Source organism: Eutrema salsugineum, unplaced genomic scaffold (assembly GCF_000478725.1).
Source record: "Eutrema salsugineum unplaced genomic scaffold, Eutsalg1_0 scaffold_17, whole genome shotgun sequence".
In the NCBI taxonomy this organism is placed as follows: domain Eukaryota; kingdom Viridiplantae; phylum Streptophyta; class Magnoliopsida; order Brassicales; family Brassicaceae; genus Eutrema; species Eutrema salsugineum.
The window spans coordinates 2,796,911-2,817,071 of NW_006256852.1; the positions used below are offsets into that span (position 1 = coordinate 2,796,911).

The 20,161-nt window shown below is 33.2% G+C and overlaps 1 protein-coding gene across 1 annotated transcript; it reads right to left on the minus strand.

Moving 5' to 3' along the window:
* Positions 1–6,086: 6,086 nt before the first annotated feature.
* Positions 6,087–13,633, minus strand: LOC18020551 (cycloartenol synthase). The gene is made up of 18 exons (XM_006403245.2): positions 13,358–13,633; positions 12,086–12,271; positions 11,907–11,996; positions 11,559–11,753; positions 11,381–11,465; positions 9,290–9,456; positions 8,853–9,041; positions 8,623–8,736; positions 8,106–8,228; positions 7,899–8,021; positions 7,724–7,822; positions 7,559–7,615; positions 7,351–7,397; positions 7,127–7,270; positions 6,856–7,033; positions 6,689–6,769; positions 6,480–6,563; positions 6,087–6,396 (listed from the first exon to the last, which is right to left on the minus strand). Exons 1-18 carry the CDS (start codon positions 13,553–13,555, stop codon positions 6,277–6,279), a joined length of 2,280 nt encoding a protein of 759 aa, XP_006403308.1. The 5' UTR covers positions 13,556–13,633; the 3' UTR covers positions 6,087–6,276.
* Between the last annotated feature and the right edge of the window lie 6,528 nt (positions 13,634–20,161).

The window sequence follows — 20,161 nt, forward strand, 5'->3', positions numbered from 1 at the left end:
GTGTAAACACCGAAACTGGTTGAGTTTCACCAATTAGTCACTATTTTTTCAATGACGGCCCTGACCTCACTGCATACCAAACAAATACGAAGAACTTTTGCGTTTCCTGTACCCAGAAACACGATGTGCACATGCTTGGCCCCTTTAAAAATTCGTCATGCCAATCAAGTTGAGCATTGGCAACACCACAGCGACAAGACCAAAATTTCCCAAACTGAGCATTTGTTTCAAATCTCCTCCTCGAGAATTCTTCAGGCAAATTATTGACATAACCACACTCACCTCCATCAATAATATTCCGAATTATTCTCCTCATTGCCCCTCTGCCTAGTTTTGAAAGATACTCTAAACCCACGGGGTCTTCGACCACTGCTTTCATGTACATCCCATACATGTAAACACCTGTTTCGTACCCCATATCTGCAGATTCCTTGATGAGTTTTATGCCACAATTGTCTCCACGGCAGAAGTAGTCTTGCATCCCCTTCATGAACAGCAAACCCGGGTTGCGTGCGTCATACATCCTCCTCAATAAGTTGGGAAATTCCCAACTTGCGATAAAAGGCAGGTCGAAGTCTTCGGGAATAGGCATCTCCAATTCCACGGGATCAACGGATGCTAGAAAATTATTGATTAAAGTGCAGTCCTGGAACCGTTGCAAACTTGCTTTAGTGTGAAAACTTGTCGGATGGAGTTGCAACTGTATGCGAGAACCTTCTCCAATAGTTTGTCGGGTAGCGCCATCAGAAGGGATCGACAATCACGGATATCTGCATCACATTGCCCTCTCTTTGGTGCCATTGTTAATTTGTGAGGTTGATTTGTGAAGAAAACGGTTGTTTATGGAGATGGAATAAGTGCGGTTTAGGATTTGTGAGGATAACGGTTGTTTATGTTGCATATATATAATTATTAATAATTTACACTAACTGAGCGTATACATTAAATGCGGTTACCGTTAAGATTGTAAATGAGTTTGTAAATTTGGTGGCTAAACCAAAATTTTCTTGTTGTACACCCATTTGATGTACACCTAAATGCATATTGGTGTACGGATACCAAATTATTCCGGGAATAAAGTATTGACACACCAATTAATAAATACTAAAGTAAACTAAAGTATAAGCATATAAATTATCAAATGTACCCACATCCTAAACATCAAACACATAATCCAACAAATACACCTTTCATAAACTGTCAAGTTCAACATTAAAGTTCACCATTCGTCCTAAGCGTAGTTAACAGCCGGATTCCCAACAAACTCTTCGTATGAGTCCATGGCATATTTCTCTCTTAACCTGTCAACGTCATCGTCCGTTATCAAACCCATCTCCTCCACTCCAAGCCCTGCAGCATGCATCTCTAAGAATTTGGCCGCACATGGACCACAGTCACCGGATCTCGCGTTCTGATATATGCCCTCCGAATGACTCCATGTATAAGGGGTGGTGCGTAGGCCTTCCGTTAATTTGCTATCCAAATAACGCTTCAATATAAATGGCATACTTTGGCACACGACCGCCATATACTGCTCCACAGCCGCTTCATCATTATGACTGATGAATGAGTCCAAAATCTTTATGTTGCCCATTTTAAAGTCAATTACAAGGCTCACCCAATGCTCAGACCCCCCAGTTCATCAGGACGTAGACAACGTCCACAAACCGTAGAAACATTTGTCTCTGATGATGATTAGCCCACTTTGCAGGTTTTCCCAATACAATGCCCTCAATGGTTTTTCCCCAGTCATACTGATTTTTGTCTCCAGATATGAAACCGTTGAAGTAGTTGCCGATGATGGATATGAACAAGGTGTCTACAAATGCTACCCTGTCTATCAAGTATATTTCACCTCTACGCCTCCAAAGCATGGCCATTATGACTTGCATGTGCTGACGAATAACAAAAAATAAATAACAGATAACACAGATAATTAAAGATTCAGTAGGTACTAACTATATACTTACCATCGTGTTAACCCACTCAGTAGGCTTCGCAATTTGTAGGAAGAATTGATTGTTCACAGTATGACCAGTGACAATGCAAAAGTCGCTGTAATGAGAGCAATTGGTAATTGATAACATTGAAAGTTTAAAGATAAATTGCTTTGCATACGATATAACTTACATGTTTCTTTCACGCGATAATAACTCCTGGAATGCCTTGAACTGGTCTTGTTCCACTGTTTCGAGTGGTTTGTACGCAACTTTCGATCTGGATACAAATAGAGCTTCACCTTTGAATCTGCGGTGTAAATATCTCGAATCTTGTCCGACCGTACGCGTGCGCGTTTTCCTCTACCTCTTCCTCCTCTTCCTGTTCCTCTACCTCTTGCTCCTCTTCCTGTTCCTCTACTTTTTCTCTTTACACCAGACGATCCTTCAACTTTTTGTGGGGGTTTTGGAGTACAAGGGGTCTTCTGCGAAGCATCACTTGCATCCTCAGGCGCAGTATGGTAATCTTTCGCCGCATTTGAGTCCTCCTCATTAGCCACAGCCTACAAACCACCGTAACAATAAATCGTATAACATATCAATCGTATACCTAGCGTATACCTAAAGAGTACTGTATATCAATCGTATACCTAGCGTATACCTGTGCATCCTGTGCATCTGTTTGCGCTTCATTTTTCTTATATGCGTAGCTCAATAGGTGAGCACTCTGACGTTTGTAGACTACTAAGGTGCCTGACCCCAAATTTGTTCGACCACCATCCACCTGAATAAGTCATAAAAAATTTGCATAGTACACACCCGTTATGAAACTTAATAGAGTCAGCTGCTGACTAAACAATTAGCTCACCTCGTTGGGGCCAGAAGGTGGATCTTCATCCGGATTGACGAAGTAAGGAGGTGGACGAGTTGTTTCTGAATTGGCTTGTTCAGGTTCAAGGGTCTTCGTCGGAGCTTCTGGAGTCTTCAAGTACGCATGGTCCCTGAGAGAATAATGGTCCCCGCCGTAGTAAGTAGAGGTCCCTTCTTCATCATCTCTTTCTTTCTGGTGTACACTACCTTGGGGGTGTACACCATCATCATGGCGTACGCTAGACTGTGCACCATCATCACCTCCTTCTTCACCTCCATCTTCGTCTTTGTCCTCATCTCCAACCGGTTTTTCACCACCTTTTTTTGGATTCTGTCATTCGTCATCCTGTTCCCCATCTTCTTTTGACTGGTGTACATCGTCATCTTCTTCGTCCTGTTGGTATACGCCCAATCTCTTGTCCAACTCTGTCTTAATCTTACGAAGGAGCAATTCATTTTGACTTACAATCCATCTTTTAAGATCTGCAATCTGTCCACTTTCAGGGGTTTCATCTTCCGATAGATTAGAAGAGTTCTTGCCCCTGCCTCTTTTTCTCTGCATCTTACGTTTTTCAGTTTGATGAGTTTTCATTTTCTTCTTCGGTCGGGTGGATGGCTCCGGTTCCTGGTCATTGGTAACCTCGTCCTCTGCATCACTAAGATTCACGATAGGTGTCGGTGCCACAGCAAAATCCGAAGGTGTGAACTTGTATCCCTCGGCCATGAGTTCCTGCATGAATGTAACTTTCGGCATCCTCTACCTCATCTCCCCACCGCAAATCATTCTGTTGGTCATTGTCACCATCATCCACTACCATCTGTTTCACAGACAACTAAGACAAAAAAAACAATTGCAAAATTACCAACACAATCACAGAGTACTTTTCTTATAAGACAAGTACTACAAAATAAGACTACAAATAGTACTAAATATAATACTACAAATAATTTACCAGAGGGTCGGATTCTACGGCAAGTATGTCCCCAAGATGCAATAATGTGATAACATTTTGACAACCTTCGGGATCTTCAATGAAAGTATTCAAGTTATCAGGTTGAGGAATTTTGGAAACCAACATTGGTATAGATTGGAGGGCCATGACTTGTAGTGATAGAGGGAATCCGTAGCATGCACTGGTTTTCTGCGTGTTAAAGGATTCTCCCTTTTCTCGGCATCCGTGATTGCCTTCGGAGCTTGAAAACGAGATACTGTTTTGTTAAAGGATACCATCCCCCATGGATACAGCATGAAACTATCCAAGTCAGTCAACATCTCAACGTATTTCTCGGTGAGGGCCAGATTTTTGCTATTGCAAAAGAGAACACCGTCGACAAGAACGATTAGGGCCAATGGTAGCCGTTTCCATCGGGGTAGATCCGGGTCCTTTAGCATTTCAAGCACATCAAACACGTTCATAGCGGTCGCTCTTCCAAACAGGTCTTTCCAGATTCCTGTCTTTCTGACATCTTCTTCTTCTTATGTGCTATCAGGTTCGGGATTGCAATTCAATCCAGTGATTTCCTTAAACTCCCGTATCGAATATCTGAGAGGCTGTCCACCAAAGAGGAACCAAATCTCGTGTTTCTTCGTGGTCACAAGTTGTCGTGATAGAAGGGCATGGACTAGTTTTGCGCTATTGCAACATCTTGCAACAGGTAGATGGAATAACTTCCCAAACTGGGAATGAAGTATCTTCTCAAGATCTTCAGTACCCTTTAATGCCTCAACAAGGAGGCCAATGACATTGGCCTTTGATATATGTTCAACCGAGCACCAACGGGGTAGCAACCATCGCCGAGGACCCTTTTTGGTAGTTTTTCCGAAAGGTTATTTGACTCTTCTCCATCTTCCATGCCTGTATTTGAAGCTTCTCCGTCTTCCATTCCTGTATTTGAACCAAAACAACAAATCCGAAATGCAGGAAAGATATAATATTCTGGAGAAACAGTTAAATGCAAACCAGGAGAAAATTTTGAGGGAAAGGAGTTCGAAGGAGTTCGAAGGAGAGAACAGAAATCTGGAAAAACTACCCTATTTGTATGCTCTCATATATAAACTTCTGTAACTGTTTCTAGATGATATAAGAGTAATCCAACCATGTGAATTCAATATATAGACATAACTACTAGAGTTCATAAACGCTAATACATAAATCAGGCCAATCAGGTGCCCCGTTTCAATCTTAATTTGAGTTAACAAACCGCCAGTACAGTTCAGACAAGGTCGAAGTTCATAAAAGTAACTTACTTTTAGAATTCTGAGCAGGCCATTCTAGAAGAAGAGGAGTGAATTGTACTTTGGAGCTACACCGCCGGCGTGGATTGAGATGACTCGCGTGAATGGGATGTTCAACCCGGTCACTCCGTCACGGTGGCATGGGCGGTATGGATGACTGCTCCGTCGGAGCTATCTTCGAGTTACTCCGGAGCACTCGCCTGGACACCGGAGGCATGGTGTTGCGCCTAAACGATTTTTTTACTCTCCGCGCCATTACAACGGTCACTCGGAGGCTAATCGGAGATAGATTGTCGGAGATGCTAGATGGACTACGTCCAGATGTGGATCCCAAATTTTATTTTTAATTTAAATGTTGGGGTGTCGATAAATTATACATTTGGTTTTACTTCGGTTTATGATATTGGACTTTGGTTTATGATATTGGACTTCGGTTTATAATTCTGTGTAATCGGTTTACCAAATCGGATTTACCAGAAATTTTTAATTATTTTACTTCGATAATGGCAATTTTGAAAATAAAAAATTGCCTTAGGACTCTAGCGGGAAGACAAACAGTAAAAACAGCCCTATCCTTCCTTGGTTTTGAAAACATCCTATTCCTCTAATTTAAAACTTAAAAACTACCCATACAGCAATTTTCTCTTTTTCTTTTCGTTAGGCGCTACAAATATTTGAGATAGCCCACAGGAGATGTTTTAACTTGATAACCAAGGCAATACTTCTTTTTTGTTTTGAAGTCTCAAAGTACTTTGAACATTATAACCTCATGAGTTTTTCCTCAAATTTTTTTTCTTAGTTTGGTAGGATTTCCGATGTGGAGGGTCCACCAACCACAGAGCATACTTTTCATACAATCTTATGGATAAAAACAATTTGTAGGCATAATATCCATTGGGAAGATATGATTTAAGGCTTAGACTAATATTGCTGTGATACCAAATGTATACACATAGTGGATACAACCACATAGGAGGGGGTTATTAGGATCAGATATATATTAGAAGGCTAGTTGAGTGGAAGCGATGATTATACAAGAGGAGATGTTTTATTTATATTGAAGACACAAAGTTACAAAGACTCTCGAACTCTCTCAGACTTGCTTACAGGATTTTGTCTGGTTTTCGCATCATCCAAACCTCTTATTTATAATACAAATATTACAACAACTTATTAAACACATTTTTAATTAACTTAGAGCTTCCCAACACATGGATATCTAACTCTAACTACTCATTCTCCTTGTTGCAATAATACCTTACTACGGTACTTCCCCAATGCCCATATCGGGAAAATGTTTCGATATGCAGCGTAAGTTATCATGCAGTTCCTATTAAACACTCCCATTATTTCCTGAGAGAAGGCCAAGAGATTAATTTATCCATTCACGAAGAGAAACTGATTTAAACGCAAATGTGTTTAATGCAACTTGTTACCTGTTGTGGGAAATCACCATTCTCCATTTGAGCATTAATCAAGTATCTTGCAGCCTCGTGTAGTGGTTTTTGATTTACCTCAGCCTAAGGACATACACATGAAGAGATATAAGTATATAGATGTAAAATGGAGAGAAAGAATGAGGAATCCCTGCACCTTGCAGCACGATAAACTGAAGTTTAAAGTTTCTTAAGGAATTTTCACTCACTTGCCCAGCACCAATGAGTGCGAGTAAAGCCCATGCTGTATTCACGATATGAGACTTATTGCCTTCAAGGTTTGAATATACCTATTCATTGTTTAAAAACAAAAAACAAAACAATTTATCAAGTATCAGTAAGTAGAGTTTAATGAACTTTCAAAGTAATAACTAACCTTATCCTGACATGAAAGATAGATTTCTCCCCATCCGCCTGAAAGAAGTTGTTTCGACAGTAGAAATTCACAAGCTTTGGCAACATTTGGAGAGTTTTTCAATGTTTTTCCAACAGCTACAAGCCCTTTCACTCCGAACCAGGTACCATACGTGAAGCAAACACCCCATGATCCATACCTAGGAAAATATCACAGGTTTCATATACACTGATAAAATAGAAAGAAAAGAAATGTAATTCTGCAAATAGTTATATAATGACTAGGATCAAACCATGAGCCATCTGCTGCTTGATTAGATTCGATGAACTTAACTGCCTTCTCGATAAACTCATCAATATCCTTTTTCCGATGACCGGGATAAAGCTTTCGAAATGCTACCAAAGCTTGGACTGCAGCTGACGTACATTCCATGTAACTATACAGAAAAATTCTAGCACATCAAGGGAAATTTCCAAGACATAAAATATAACTAAATAGAAGATAATAGCGCCTTACGGATAATCAATAACAATATCGCCAAAGGTTTCTGCTGGGTTGATTAGCTGCCAACAGAAATAACAAAAAGTTCACTTAAAACTCAAGCAAAGCGTAATAAGGTACATAGGTGTTTCCATTTATGAAATCTTGGACAGATAGATTCAAAAGTTATATGTTACCAAGCTTAAGAACATTACTGATCTATATCAAGGTACATAGACATTACCTCCAACCAAGGATATGACCTTGTGAGTTCATATGTTCCAAGGCCTCCATCAGCATTCTGAAATCAGAAATTAGCTGTAATAATCAGACAAGGAAAATGTTTGCTCAAATACAGTACAACTTGCGCCAGTGTGTATTGATACAAACATTGGTTACAATATTGAACCTGTAATGAAATAAGAACATTGACAGCATCATACAATCGGTTTGAATCTAATGGTTCACCAACAATCTCCTTGGGAAATTTGGATAGCAAAAGAGCAACCTGAAGAGGAAATAACAAACTCATTAGCACCACAAAAATAAATCGTGAAAAGATAACTCTGTCACATTATTATTACTTTAAGTCCTTCTGCGGTGCAATCGGGGACATGCCAACCATGATCTGCAGTTGAGAAAGGCCAACCGCCTTTGGAAATGTGGTGATACCAGTAACTCAGATCTCCAGGGAAATCCTCTAAAACCTATTCCATGAGAAGAAACAATCATGGAAGGGAAAAGAACATCCAGAGCAACACGATGATCTTCAGTAACAGCCGATCGCAAACCTGAGAATTCTTGACATATGAATGTGCTTTTTTCAAAACGGGCACATATTCTTCAACAAGGTTGGTTGCCAGAAGAGCTTGAACAGCATAACTTGTATCCCATAGCTGGCTTCCGTTATAACCCTGTCAATAGCTGCTGCATTAAATTATGGATGACAGGTTCGATTGTAATTGGATAAAGAGTGAAGTAAGGGTTTTAGTTGGCAGGAGAGCATGAAACATAGCAGGTAAATAGAAATGCAGATGCTGTCAATAATATGAAATCAGTTTAATCAAGGGTGTTCATTTCTTTCTTTCTTATGATTTGAAAAAACATTCTATCAGACTCATACTAGATTAAAACTCCCAATTTCTTCTAAGTTAAAACAGAGATATCATTCTGAGTAGTATAAAATTTTGAAGAAAAATTTGTATACCCTTGAGCTAATGATTTAAAGACATAATATTTTTACTGGTTCGGCATGTAGTCACCTTGGGCCATATACCTGACATAATTATATATACATATATGTGGTACCTGCATCTTCATTCCATCTTCTGCTAGCCAGAGATAGTCATAGATTCGTGGTAGGTGCAATTTATAAGCCTCTGAGTTCGGGTCCTCTACCCAACAACAAAGCATATTTAGTACCTGTTAAAGAAGATGAAAGTAGAGGATTGAAAAACAGAAAGAAACACGAGGTCTAAAATAACAGTGGACATGGAAAAATGGTACAGAAAATGTCGTGGAAGTTTGATTTTTCATACCTTATTCAAGGGTCCTATGCAGATGTACCTTGTATTCTCATCTTCGTAATGAATATGTTCTAATGTGGTTCTTACAGCTTTTTCTCTCAATTTTGCACCAGGCCATCGCATTAGAACAGGCTCAACAATCTTGTGAAGTGATCCCCAAAGAATATCTTGCACAAGTGGATGTGGGTAGTATAAATCCTCCTTCAATAAAAAAAAAAGCATGCAACTGTCAGCACTGAGCATCTGAGTACACACCGATATGTGTAAGGACAAATATTAATTGTGAGTACTGTATATTCTCAAGAATCATTTAATCTTATTATGTTACTCAGCCTAATTAAACAAGGTTCTCATTATAAACGATAGATGCTCGTCTTTACAGAAAGCACATAAGTTGTTTTAAGAAATTAGCTTATGTGGTAGAATAGTTACGAAAATCACAACCAAACCTTTGCACAAAGGTTACGTGCTTCATCCCAGTTGATTTCATGATATGGTACAGTGAATAGCTCCTTTCTCAGTGATAAAACAGTGGACGTTATGGGACCCACAAACCTTTTTCCATACAAATATGACATCGGCAAGTAGACCATCCGACAATGACACCACATCCTTCCTGCAGCATGAAAATATTCTTATGCTGATGCTCTACTAGACACTATATCTATATACATAAGAAATAAGCTTTTACAAAAGAAAACAATATCCATCTTTTTATATGCACACACCAGTCGATAAGTGTGATTTAAACAAGCTTGCAAAGCAGAAGAGATTGCAGTCTATATGATCAAATGAGAAAATTCTTTACTTCACTTGAGTTGTCTATGGTTGATGGTATTCCATATCATAAAGTTTGGGATGATGCACTGCTAGTGGAGCTCACTTTCAAGCAGGGTATATGTTACTACTAGTCGATTAGATTTTGACAGTTATAAATTTAATTCTTTTCAATTTGATAAAATAATTAAAATCTTTAATTTTTAATGTCTGTTCCAAAAAAAATCAAATCAAATAGATATATGCGTAAAGAGTAAATATATAATTAAAAAATATGAGAATAAAATAAATAAAAACAGTTATTCTGTTAAACTTCTCTAATGGTGTGTAATTTCATAATTTTCTTCTCAAAATAAATTTGTTTAAGTTTACGGTGATCTTATATAGAGAGAAGAAATAAAGAGTATATATATAACTAAAAATGTGAGAATTAAAATAAATAAAAAACAGTTATTCTGTTAAATTTCTCTAATTGTAAGTGATTTCGTATTTGTCTTCTCGATCTTAGTTTTTTTTAATTTTATAGGCATCTTATATTGTTTTTCATTTTTACAATTTTTTAATGAGTTGTCAAATATCAAATATTAATGGGGATCCTAATCAAATTTTATATAAATCTGAATATTTCGAAATTACCAAATTAATTAATAATGACAAGTATCAAGTTAAACAATTATATTTTAACACATGCAAAAAAAATTATTAATTTTGAGCATAATATTTAAAATAAAACAAAAATTTATAATTGATTCATAATCTTAAAAGGTAAAGTTACTAAATAATAAAGAAATACAGAACAGATAATTGATACCAAAATAATTTAAAAAGGAAAATTAAATAAAAATAGAAGAAATAATAATTATCTTAAAAATTAAGTTAATAAAAAATCATAATAAAAAACTTCCCTCTGATTCTTTATGGGAAATTAAATATATGAGTGTTTAAATGATACAAAATAAATATCATTTGAATAAAACTATGAAATTAAATATTTGGAAATGTATGACAAAATCTAATTAAAAACCAAATAATAGAACAAAAAAGAGAGTCAAAATGAGAACTAATTGTTAGGTTTCTCTGGTTTAGTGTTTACCGTCACCATTTTATATTATTTATTTTTACAAGAGAATTAGTTTTGTTTTCCATTTTTTAGTTTATAGTTTTTTTTTCATGGGTTATATTAAATTATATTAAATGAGATACGGATTCTAAGAGCATTTGTAAAGCTGATGCTTAGCCTGTTTTATTGGGTTGCTTATACCCAAAAATAATTCGAAATGAAATTAAAAGTCAAGTATCAATGCTTATTTAAGATCCAGAAGAATCAATGTTTAGTGTGTATGTGTCCCTTATTTATTGGACAAAGAGAAAGAGAAGAAAAACCTAATAAAAATTCTATCTCATTTTTTTTAAACACCCCATTAAAGATTTTTGCATTGGAGGCAACAAAATCTACTATTTTTAATAGAGATACTTAACTTAAATTTAACATTATTCTATTGTTAAGCACTCTTAAATCGATGCTAGCATTGTTGATGCTCTAATCTGGTAACTATATAACACCCAGATAATTATAGTTGAACCTTAGGAACCATGGATGACATAAAACAGATAAAGGTGTGTGAGGAACTTCATTTCTATGTGTAGTTAGTGGACCAACAAATCATAGCTTGAAGACTGGGAAAAGAAAGAATTTAAATAGTATCCAAATTTTGAGAGTCGAGAGCACATGAAATTTTCATTCTACAAATATTTATGAGCACCTGGATGGATTGGCAGGAAATACGGAAGAAGCCATATCTCAGGTGGCAGTGGGTTATTTCCAGACCATTCAAAAGCTCCAAGTACCTTTATTCAGAGATACAAGCAAAAGATGAATCAAGTAACAGAAATATTATATGATTAACTTTAAAGGACAGATAGAGGTCAAAATTTCAGTACAGATAGCCACATTTTTCCCCACGATGTGATATTGGTAGCGCCGCCATGATTTAGTATCCATTCTCGCCCTTTCTCCATAGCTCCATCTCCATCGTTAGGTCCTTCTCCAAGCAACCTCAGGGTAACATAGTTTAAGACAGACCCAAACATTGTGCTGTGCCCCTCAATATGTAGACCCCAACCTCCGTCCTCATTCTGAAACCAAAATTGTAAAAATGGATTTTAAAATCGGAAAGTAGAAGAAGGAACTCTTAGAAACATAAAGATGTGTGTGCCCATCTATTTTTGGATGGAGATATTAATATTATTTATGTGTCTAAGAACATAGAACAGTACAAGATTTATTGCCTGGTGATTGTAGATATAACGGCGCATTTCTTGTTTATGTTGTTCCGACAATACTGTATTCAGGGCTCCAGTTATGGAGAGTGTTATTATCTGGAGGCATGTAAGCAGAATTAGTTTACGTCGAGTTTTCATCAAAACTTGCAAAAGAAATCTCAGAGAAACAAAGTTTATGAACTAACCAGTCCTGGTAGAAGAAACATAGGACCCCCATAATCTCCTGGCCAGTGCCCATCATCCGCCTGTATTGTTGAATAGAAATCTACACCCCTCTTTAACGTGTTTTCCACCATCTTTTCTGTAACATCATCACTATCTTTGATAATGACTTGAGGTAAAGCTGGGCTGACCAAGTGTACTCTTGAAAACTACAGAAAGAGAGAGAGGGAAGAGATAATCTTCGTATTAGAAAATAATTTTTTTTTAAAGCAACTAAATGCTTGTATATCAGAGAATTGTAGCCAGCCAAAGGAGCTCTAATGGGAGATCAAAGGACATACATCAGAAAATTGAGGAGAAAGCCATGTACTCAAAGGCTAAAACAATAGTTGAAAGCCAAAAAATTACAAACCACATAGACACAACATGTATGGATGGGCAAAATCTCCAGGGTCCGAGATCTGGATACCCTAAATATTGGCAAATCTGGATAATATTATTTCCGATCCGACGGTATCCAATCCGTACCTTCAAGGAATTGTAGCAATAAGTTAACTCAGATGTTCGGATTTCATCTACAGAATACATGCACAACTGGTTTCACAACTCTTCAGCTATAAATAGACGAGTATAAGAATCATTTGGCCTTGTTAGTTTCTCAAGATCATGGTCATTAGATTGAATTTTTTTGTTCTTTCATGGCGAAGTGCAGAAAGTAGATAAAAATGAATTAAACTATAGAGATGGGTGTATTACAAAAGCGATTCACATCTTCAAGAGAAGCTAGAAACTAGCTTTCTGTGCTCTATTTGTACCCAACCATCTATTGGACACTAGATTTTCCTACAGATCAATGGAGCAGTTAGATACAATCGATATTGTAATGAGAGAAGCTATAGTTCTGTAAAGTGGCTACTACAATGCACTCAGTGAAAAACAGTAAGATACAATCGATTTGGTTGCCCTAAGTTCACATGCACCTGACAACTTGAGTCGATTTCAGGGCAAATAATACTGTTGATCAAATGTTTATGCTCGTTCTGCTTTTTGAGATTGGTGGATGAATAAAATAGTCAGTGATAAAGCTTTGTTCTTCAAAACTTGAGAAAAGCATGACCGCGCTCACTCTCTCTTTCTCTCTCTCTCTCTTCATTTTACTTACAGATTTTATGAAACAACACATTCCTAAGTATCACTGACCAAAACGGTTGTCTACACAACTCAGCGAGGTTCCTCATAATTCATGACCAAGGAAAGTCAAAGGATAAAAAAAAAGGGAAGTGAGTATAGAATACCTGAAGGCGCATAAGCAGATCAGAGCTATGTTTCTTCACTAATCGGTTCTCTGTAAAAGACTTCCTCGCTTCCTCGATGTCGGCAAGTTCCTCAGGTGTTCCGAGCTTTGGATCGAACTCCCAAAACTGCCTTCCAATGTGATTATTGGTGGTTCTCAGCCATGGGCTACCTCCTTCGGCGATCTTCAGTTTCCACATTTTCGCTCGAGGAAGAAGAAGAGAAGAGAAAACAGGAAGAAGAAGAGAAGAGAAAACGGAGATCCCACAGTAGTTAGCTTAACTATATGGGAGAAACGTGAGCGTGGTCGTGTTAATAATTATATATAACTAGATTCATGCGTGAGATTTTATTTTTAAACAGTAATTGGGAAAAAAAACAGTAATTATTACGAATAATTGAACACTAATTCAACATATTTATCTTTTTTTTTCTCATTCTTCATCATCATCGTATTTTTATAATTTGTTATAGTTTGTTACTATATATAATCATTTTCCGTTCTCTTTTCTTATCTTTAACATCTTTGTATTTGTATTTTTCAAAATTCATTTTTATCAGTTTCGTGTTTTTCATCCTCTTATTTTTTTTGTTTTCATCTTATGCATCGTCTTCATCTTCTACTTCTTTTTTTCTGATTTTATTCCATCTCTTATTTTACTTATCTGCTGTATGTATTTTGTTTTTTTTTACTACATCTTCATCTGCGTCCTCTTCTTTATAATTTGATTTTTTTTTAATTTCTCTTAGTTTTCTTATTTTTCATCGTTTTAATTTTAATTATGTAATTATTACTTTTTCATTTACACTAAAGATTTTTTGTATATTATTTAATTTTTTTAAAACTATACATATTTTAAATGAATATTTTAAATATGATTTAATATTAAAATGTATGGGTTTGTTGATGTGAACAATCTATACAGAGAGAAAAGACTTTAATTATATAGTAGATTTCTAATTTTTTTAAATGAAAATTTTGAAATAAAAAAAATATAATTATGAAATATAAAAATATAAACTATAAAATCTATAATTTATAATATATTTTTAATTTAGAAATATTGTTTATCAGGTTTGTAGAAAGAATAAATCAATTTTGAAATTTCTAATGATAAATTAAAAAAAAGAAATTAAAACATAATTTATAGATAAGTTAACAAGATTTAATTTAGAATATAACTATACAGATCATAATGAAGTTATTAATTTTAAAATCTAAATATTTTAACTATTCTGTATATTATTACCGTCTTATTTACGCGAGAATATAATTTAAAATTAATAAATTATATTTTTGGAATCTTAATATTTATTTAGAAAGATTTTTTATCAAATTTATGATTAATATATGAATCAATTTTTATTTTTTTAGTTGTGAATCATAAAATATCTTATATTATTATTTGAGAAGGACACTTTAAAAATAATCTTTATCTTATGTGTTATTAACAAGTTTGTCATGCTGATGAATCACCTTCATAAAGCGTCTCAAGTATTTTTTGAAAAAATACTTATGTTACTAGAAGAATTACAATCAATGCCACTAATATTAATAGTTCAAAAAAATATATTTTTTTCCTTAATTAGACACATAAAATTTAGTAAATAGTTTTAAAACATATTTATTAACCAATCAAAAAATTTGAGATTTAATTATATCATATGAATTATTTTCTTATATTCAATTCTTATTCAATTATATAATATGAATTATTTTTAAATCATTATATTTTCTTTTATTCTCCTTATTTACTTTTTTCTTAATTAACTATCACATCAAACATATAATAAATTTATATGTTTATGCATATGCAATAATTTGAATTTAAAAAAAAACAAAACAAAGTAAATCACTAAATTTTTTATTTAATAAAAAATATCGATTTTTCAGTTAAACTATTAACTATACAATTACATTTATATTAAAAAAAGATAAAAATAATAATAAAATTTTATAATCATATTATATATTTGTAATTACAATACTAATAAAAAATAATATTATTACTCATCATAATACTATTAACATTCATATACAATCAATTAAAAATTATTTATATTTTAAATAAAATAAATCATATTTAGTAAAATTTTTTATCAATTATTTTCTGATTTTTATACTTTTGGAAATATTATTGTAGTTTAACAATTTAAAAAAACATTTAAGACAAAAACAAAAATTCTATTTTTTGCCAAATATCAGTTACAACTTTTTCAAATATAATGCAGATGGAATTTGGTTGTTACCTAATATAGTTACCAAACATATTTTGTATTTATTTCTTTTTATAATTGATTATTTTTAAAAAATCAAAATTTTGAAAATCTATATAACATAATTTAGAATCCCTACGATTAGCCTTTATATAAGAAGAAATATCTTCCAAAATATTTTACTCATCATTGTTTTAAAAAGTAGCACTCATAAGACTTTGCAAAAAAAAAATACCAAGTTATTGTTGGTCTAACAATCGAGAGTGTTGTAATCGACTCAAAAGTTAGTTATTTGTCATTTAGTTTTATCATTCCTATTATTTATGCTAAGGGGGTGGGGGATTATTGGGAGTTGGAGTTATAAATATTTTGGTTGATTTTGAAAGTCATGAGATTAATCAAATCTTCAAGAGTTTTGTTGGATTTGTAAGATTTTCAGAGAGTTTTGTGGATTTAAAAAAAATTACTAAATATTTTAACTATGACAGATTTTGAGAATGTAATAGATATATGTAGTATTTCAAAATCATGATTTATGAGTTAAACTATAAAGAATCTTTATTCCAGTAACACTAGATTTTAATAAAATTATAGGATCATTAAAATACAAACTTTTTGAATAACAATAATTTTTATTAGATTATAAAAATCATCAAACCAATAACAATGAATTTTTAAAGAATGTTATAATCTGTTTATGAATAATAGTCAAATTTATTAAGAATGTAAAAATCCATAAACCAATAACCATATAATCTTATTCATACGTAATTTTTTTTTCATCACTGTTAAAGTTAATTTAATTTTTCTAATAGTGAAATGCACTATATACAATATTATAAATTATAATTTTATCTATATACTGTTATCAAAATATTTTTATTTCTATGTAACAATATATAGTTTACACCAATATAATATATTTGTTTCAGAATTTTAAGTTTTTAGTGTCCATATTTTTATTTCAAACTTGGATATTATAAAACAGATTACTACCTAGTAAATTATAATTAGTTAACAGGATTTAATTATATAGATCATAATTATACAGATAATCAATTTTCAATTTTTTTTTATTTTTCTGCATATTACATGGAACATAATCTAGGTATTGGTGCCAATGTGGTCCATTTCATTGTTGACATTTATTTATAGATTCTCTTCTTTATTCTCTTCTTTTGTTAATCTATAAGCTATATAACCTATATGAATCGAGTTTTATAGGAAAAGTAACCATACAATCATAATTTCCTCAGTTTTCCGTTATAATCGTTATCAATATTCAATAGTTTCTTACATCAACGTAGAATTTTAGTCCAGCGGGCAGCGGTTGGTCATTAATTCCAAATAAATTAACGTAAGTTCTTTATATCTTTTAAAAAAGTAATCAGTCTTGACAGATTCTCTCTCTAGACCTGAATAATTCCAAATAAATTAACGTAAGTTCTTTATATCTTTTGAATAACGCTTTTGTACTACGAAACACAGTCCTAGCATGAACAACTCATCCATAAAATGTAGTTTAGTGGTTCGTAGAAGCAAAATAGATGTCTTTCTCACTTTTAACGGATCACCAAATCGTGGACTCTAATGAGGTGACTCACAATTATTCAAGAAAAAGACATGACAGCTAATTTTTCTCATTCTTTTGATAATTTTGTTTTATTACATAGTACTTTTTTGACGTCCAAAGTAGATTTCCCGCCGGCCAATCACGAGACAGAAGTATTCTGCATTGAGCATAGTTGCTCAAACTGTCTGCTGATGACTTTGAAAGCCGCAAAGCTTCCAAATATCCAAAATAATACCCAAAATAGAAAAATACATTTACATAATTACGTATATAATATTTCAAATGTGATCATATATTTCTGTATACATAAGTTATGTCAAACTTTAGAATATAGCTTCAATAAGAAAAAATGTTCAAAACAAACAACAAATACTGTAAAAATTCAAAACAAGCAACTAATAGAGGGCATATAAAACAAATAATTTACATAAAATAAAAATGCTTATAATACAATCCACAGGTAGCATGGATCAAACTCTAGTTATCTATAAAATAGCGAAACGATATAATCTTTCACTAAATAGAGAAAATAATGTTTAGATCTCAGACTTTCAAAATATCCAACTATCTTTTCATATCCGATCAGAAAAAAATATCTCCTTACGAATGAATATCTGAACTGGATTTGTCATCCAAAAGATGCTGCATATGCATCCAAGTTATTAAAAATATCGTTGAAGACGTCGGTTCTAGTGACTCTCAAAGAAAGCAGCTTTTGGCTGACGAACAGATAAGTAAAGAAAACTAACTTACTTATTTTCAAATTCATTATCTAATCTGATTATATATTTTGATGAAAGGGCGATAGAATTGTTGCAATGATTCTGAATCATTTAGTGGATCAGTACGATAGTCATTTTTGCGAGGGAAATTGGTATTTCGTTCGTAATTTTATCATCATTCTTGATTCAACCTCACTGAGTGCAGTCTTCAATAAATATCACATATTTTATTAACGAAGATACTCGTCTCCGAATAATGTCCTCAAAGTCTGAAGACTATATCTATTCATTTGCACCATTCAGAGAAGTACTGAATAGTTCACCTACATGTTCCGCGACTGGTATGTTTTCGTATACTAATAGGTTATGTTCATTTAGACTTATTTTGATTTCATCATTAAATCAAATTTAAGTTTTACATTGATCAGAGATATTGTCAAAGTTTGTAAACTGAGTGAACATACCGGGATGAAATATAGAAGATGTGAGATTGATACAAAGAAATGTATCAAATTTACGATCAAAAATTTTGAGTAAGTCACAATCTTAAGATTTACAAACAGGGAATAATAATTAAATTAGTTAAGTTGACATTTGGTTATGTTTTTAGGAGTGTCAAAATCAAATGTGTAGTGTTTGGTAAACATGATATTGATTTTGAAGCACTCTGGTTAAACATACATAGAGGAAAAGTCATATTCTGTGTGTCGAGATTTTGAAAGATGGCACCTTATGAAGGTAATTTTTTGCTGTCTCGGGATTGTATGATTTTGTTGTGTTCATTAATCTAAATCTCATTTTGTTAAGATGAGATATATGTTTATTCTGGTGGCAAATTTTCAGAAATTAAATCTCATCATCATCGACAAGCTACGTCAAAGTGTATTGGTGAATTATATTTGAGAAAATTTGTCAAATATTATATTTAATTTAGGGATTTAAATTAAAGATATCATTAATATCCTTTTTTGATAAATTATTATTCGATTTTCAATATTAAAATGAATTTGAAATTAAATAATAAATAATAATAATTAATAATGATAATAAGGATAATTTAGGAGTTACAATCATTTTAAAGTGATTATTAAGTTATATAGATAATAAAATATATTATCTGTTATTCTAGCCATTTCAAAAAAAAGTAGGTTATTCTAAATAATTTTCTCTAATCTAATGGTAATTGTATAACGACACAAAATGTCCCAATCGGCGTATTTATTTACCTCATGGCAAGTTTAGGGTTGGGCAAATTATACTTTGGATTTTCTTTTATTCAATATTCATCTTGACTCGATCGAAAAATCCAAATATTTGCTATGAATCGAAATAACCAGACGGTTGTTCGTCTTGATTCGACGAGTGAGAAATAAAAACTTGATGTTCATCGGCCATCATCTTTTGCACCATACGTGTTACACCCGTGTCTCCTGTTTATCTTTTGTTTTATGTTAATTTTGTTGAACTAATGGGATGTTGTATTGGTATGGAAATGTTGGGCTCCAGAAAAACAAAACAAATTATAGATATCCTGTCCATTTATTGGGCTTAAATGAAAGGTAGTAGTCGACAAAATAAAAAAAATGATGAGACTTAATGTTTACTATATATATATAGAGTATATATTAAGATAAAAAATAGTCCACCCGAATTTATATTAACCGATTTATAACACACATTTGATTTTCAAACCGATTATTTATATATATATATATATATATATTAAAATAAAAAATAGTTCATTAGAATTTATAATAACCGATTCATAACTTGATTTTTAAACCGATTATTTAAGGGAAGAATTAATGTACTAACATCTTTATTGTTTGTTTGACGTACTTTTATTTTTATTACAAAACTAATCTAGTATATCCAAAACACCTTTTTCGTCTTTGATGAAAAAAACCTAATTACAAAAATGCTATTATTTTTCCTGTGCCACGTAGGCAAAAATTAGCGCTTAAAAAATGATAAATCTACAAGGCTTTAACGATAGACTTATAAAATTTTGGCCAACGCAATATTTTGAATGGCATAGTTGTTAGGACGATGGTAGATTTATTCGAGAGTTGGTAGAATTGTAAAATATTGGTAGATTTGTCTTGGTAGAATTTTGACAATAAGAGGTAGATTTGTGAAGTTTCGGTAGATTTGTTGTTATGTATGGCACACTTGTCAAATGTGTTGGTAGACTTGTTAAGGAAATCGTTGACTTACTCGCATAGTTGAGTTTGTCGGTAGATTTTTTGACAAAGAGGTAGATTTAATACCCGAATAGGTAGACTTATTTTCTT

What these genes read in the sequence shown, in the direction of transcription:
- LOC18020551 (XM_006403245.2), bottom strand. Translation starts at nt 13,555, where the DNA reads ATGTGGAAACTGAAGATCGCCGAAGGAGGTAGCCCATGGCTGAGAACC. An exon ending in CATATGTCAAGAATTCTCAG is followed by an intron (nt 8,022 to 8,105) that starts GTTTGCGATCGG and finishes CTCATGGAATAG; the next exon opens with GTTTTAGAGGATTTCCCTGG. An exon ending in CACTCATTGGTGCTGGGCAA is followed by an intron (nt 6,564 to 6,688) that starts GTGAGTGAAAAT and finishes GTATGTCCTTAG; the next exon opens with GCTGAGGTAAATCAAAAACC.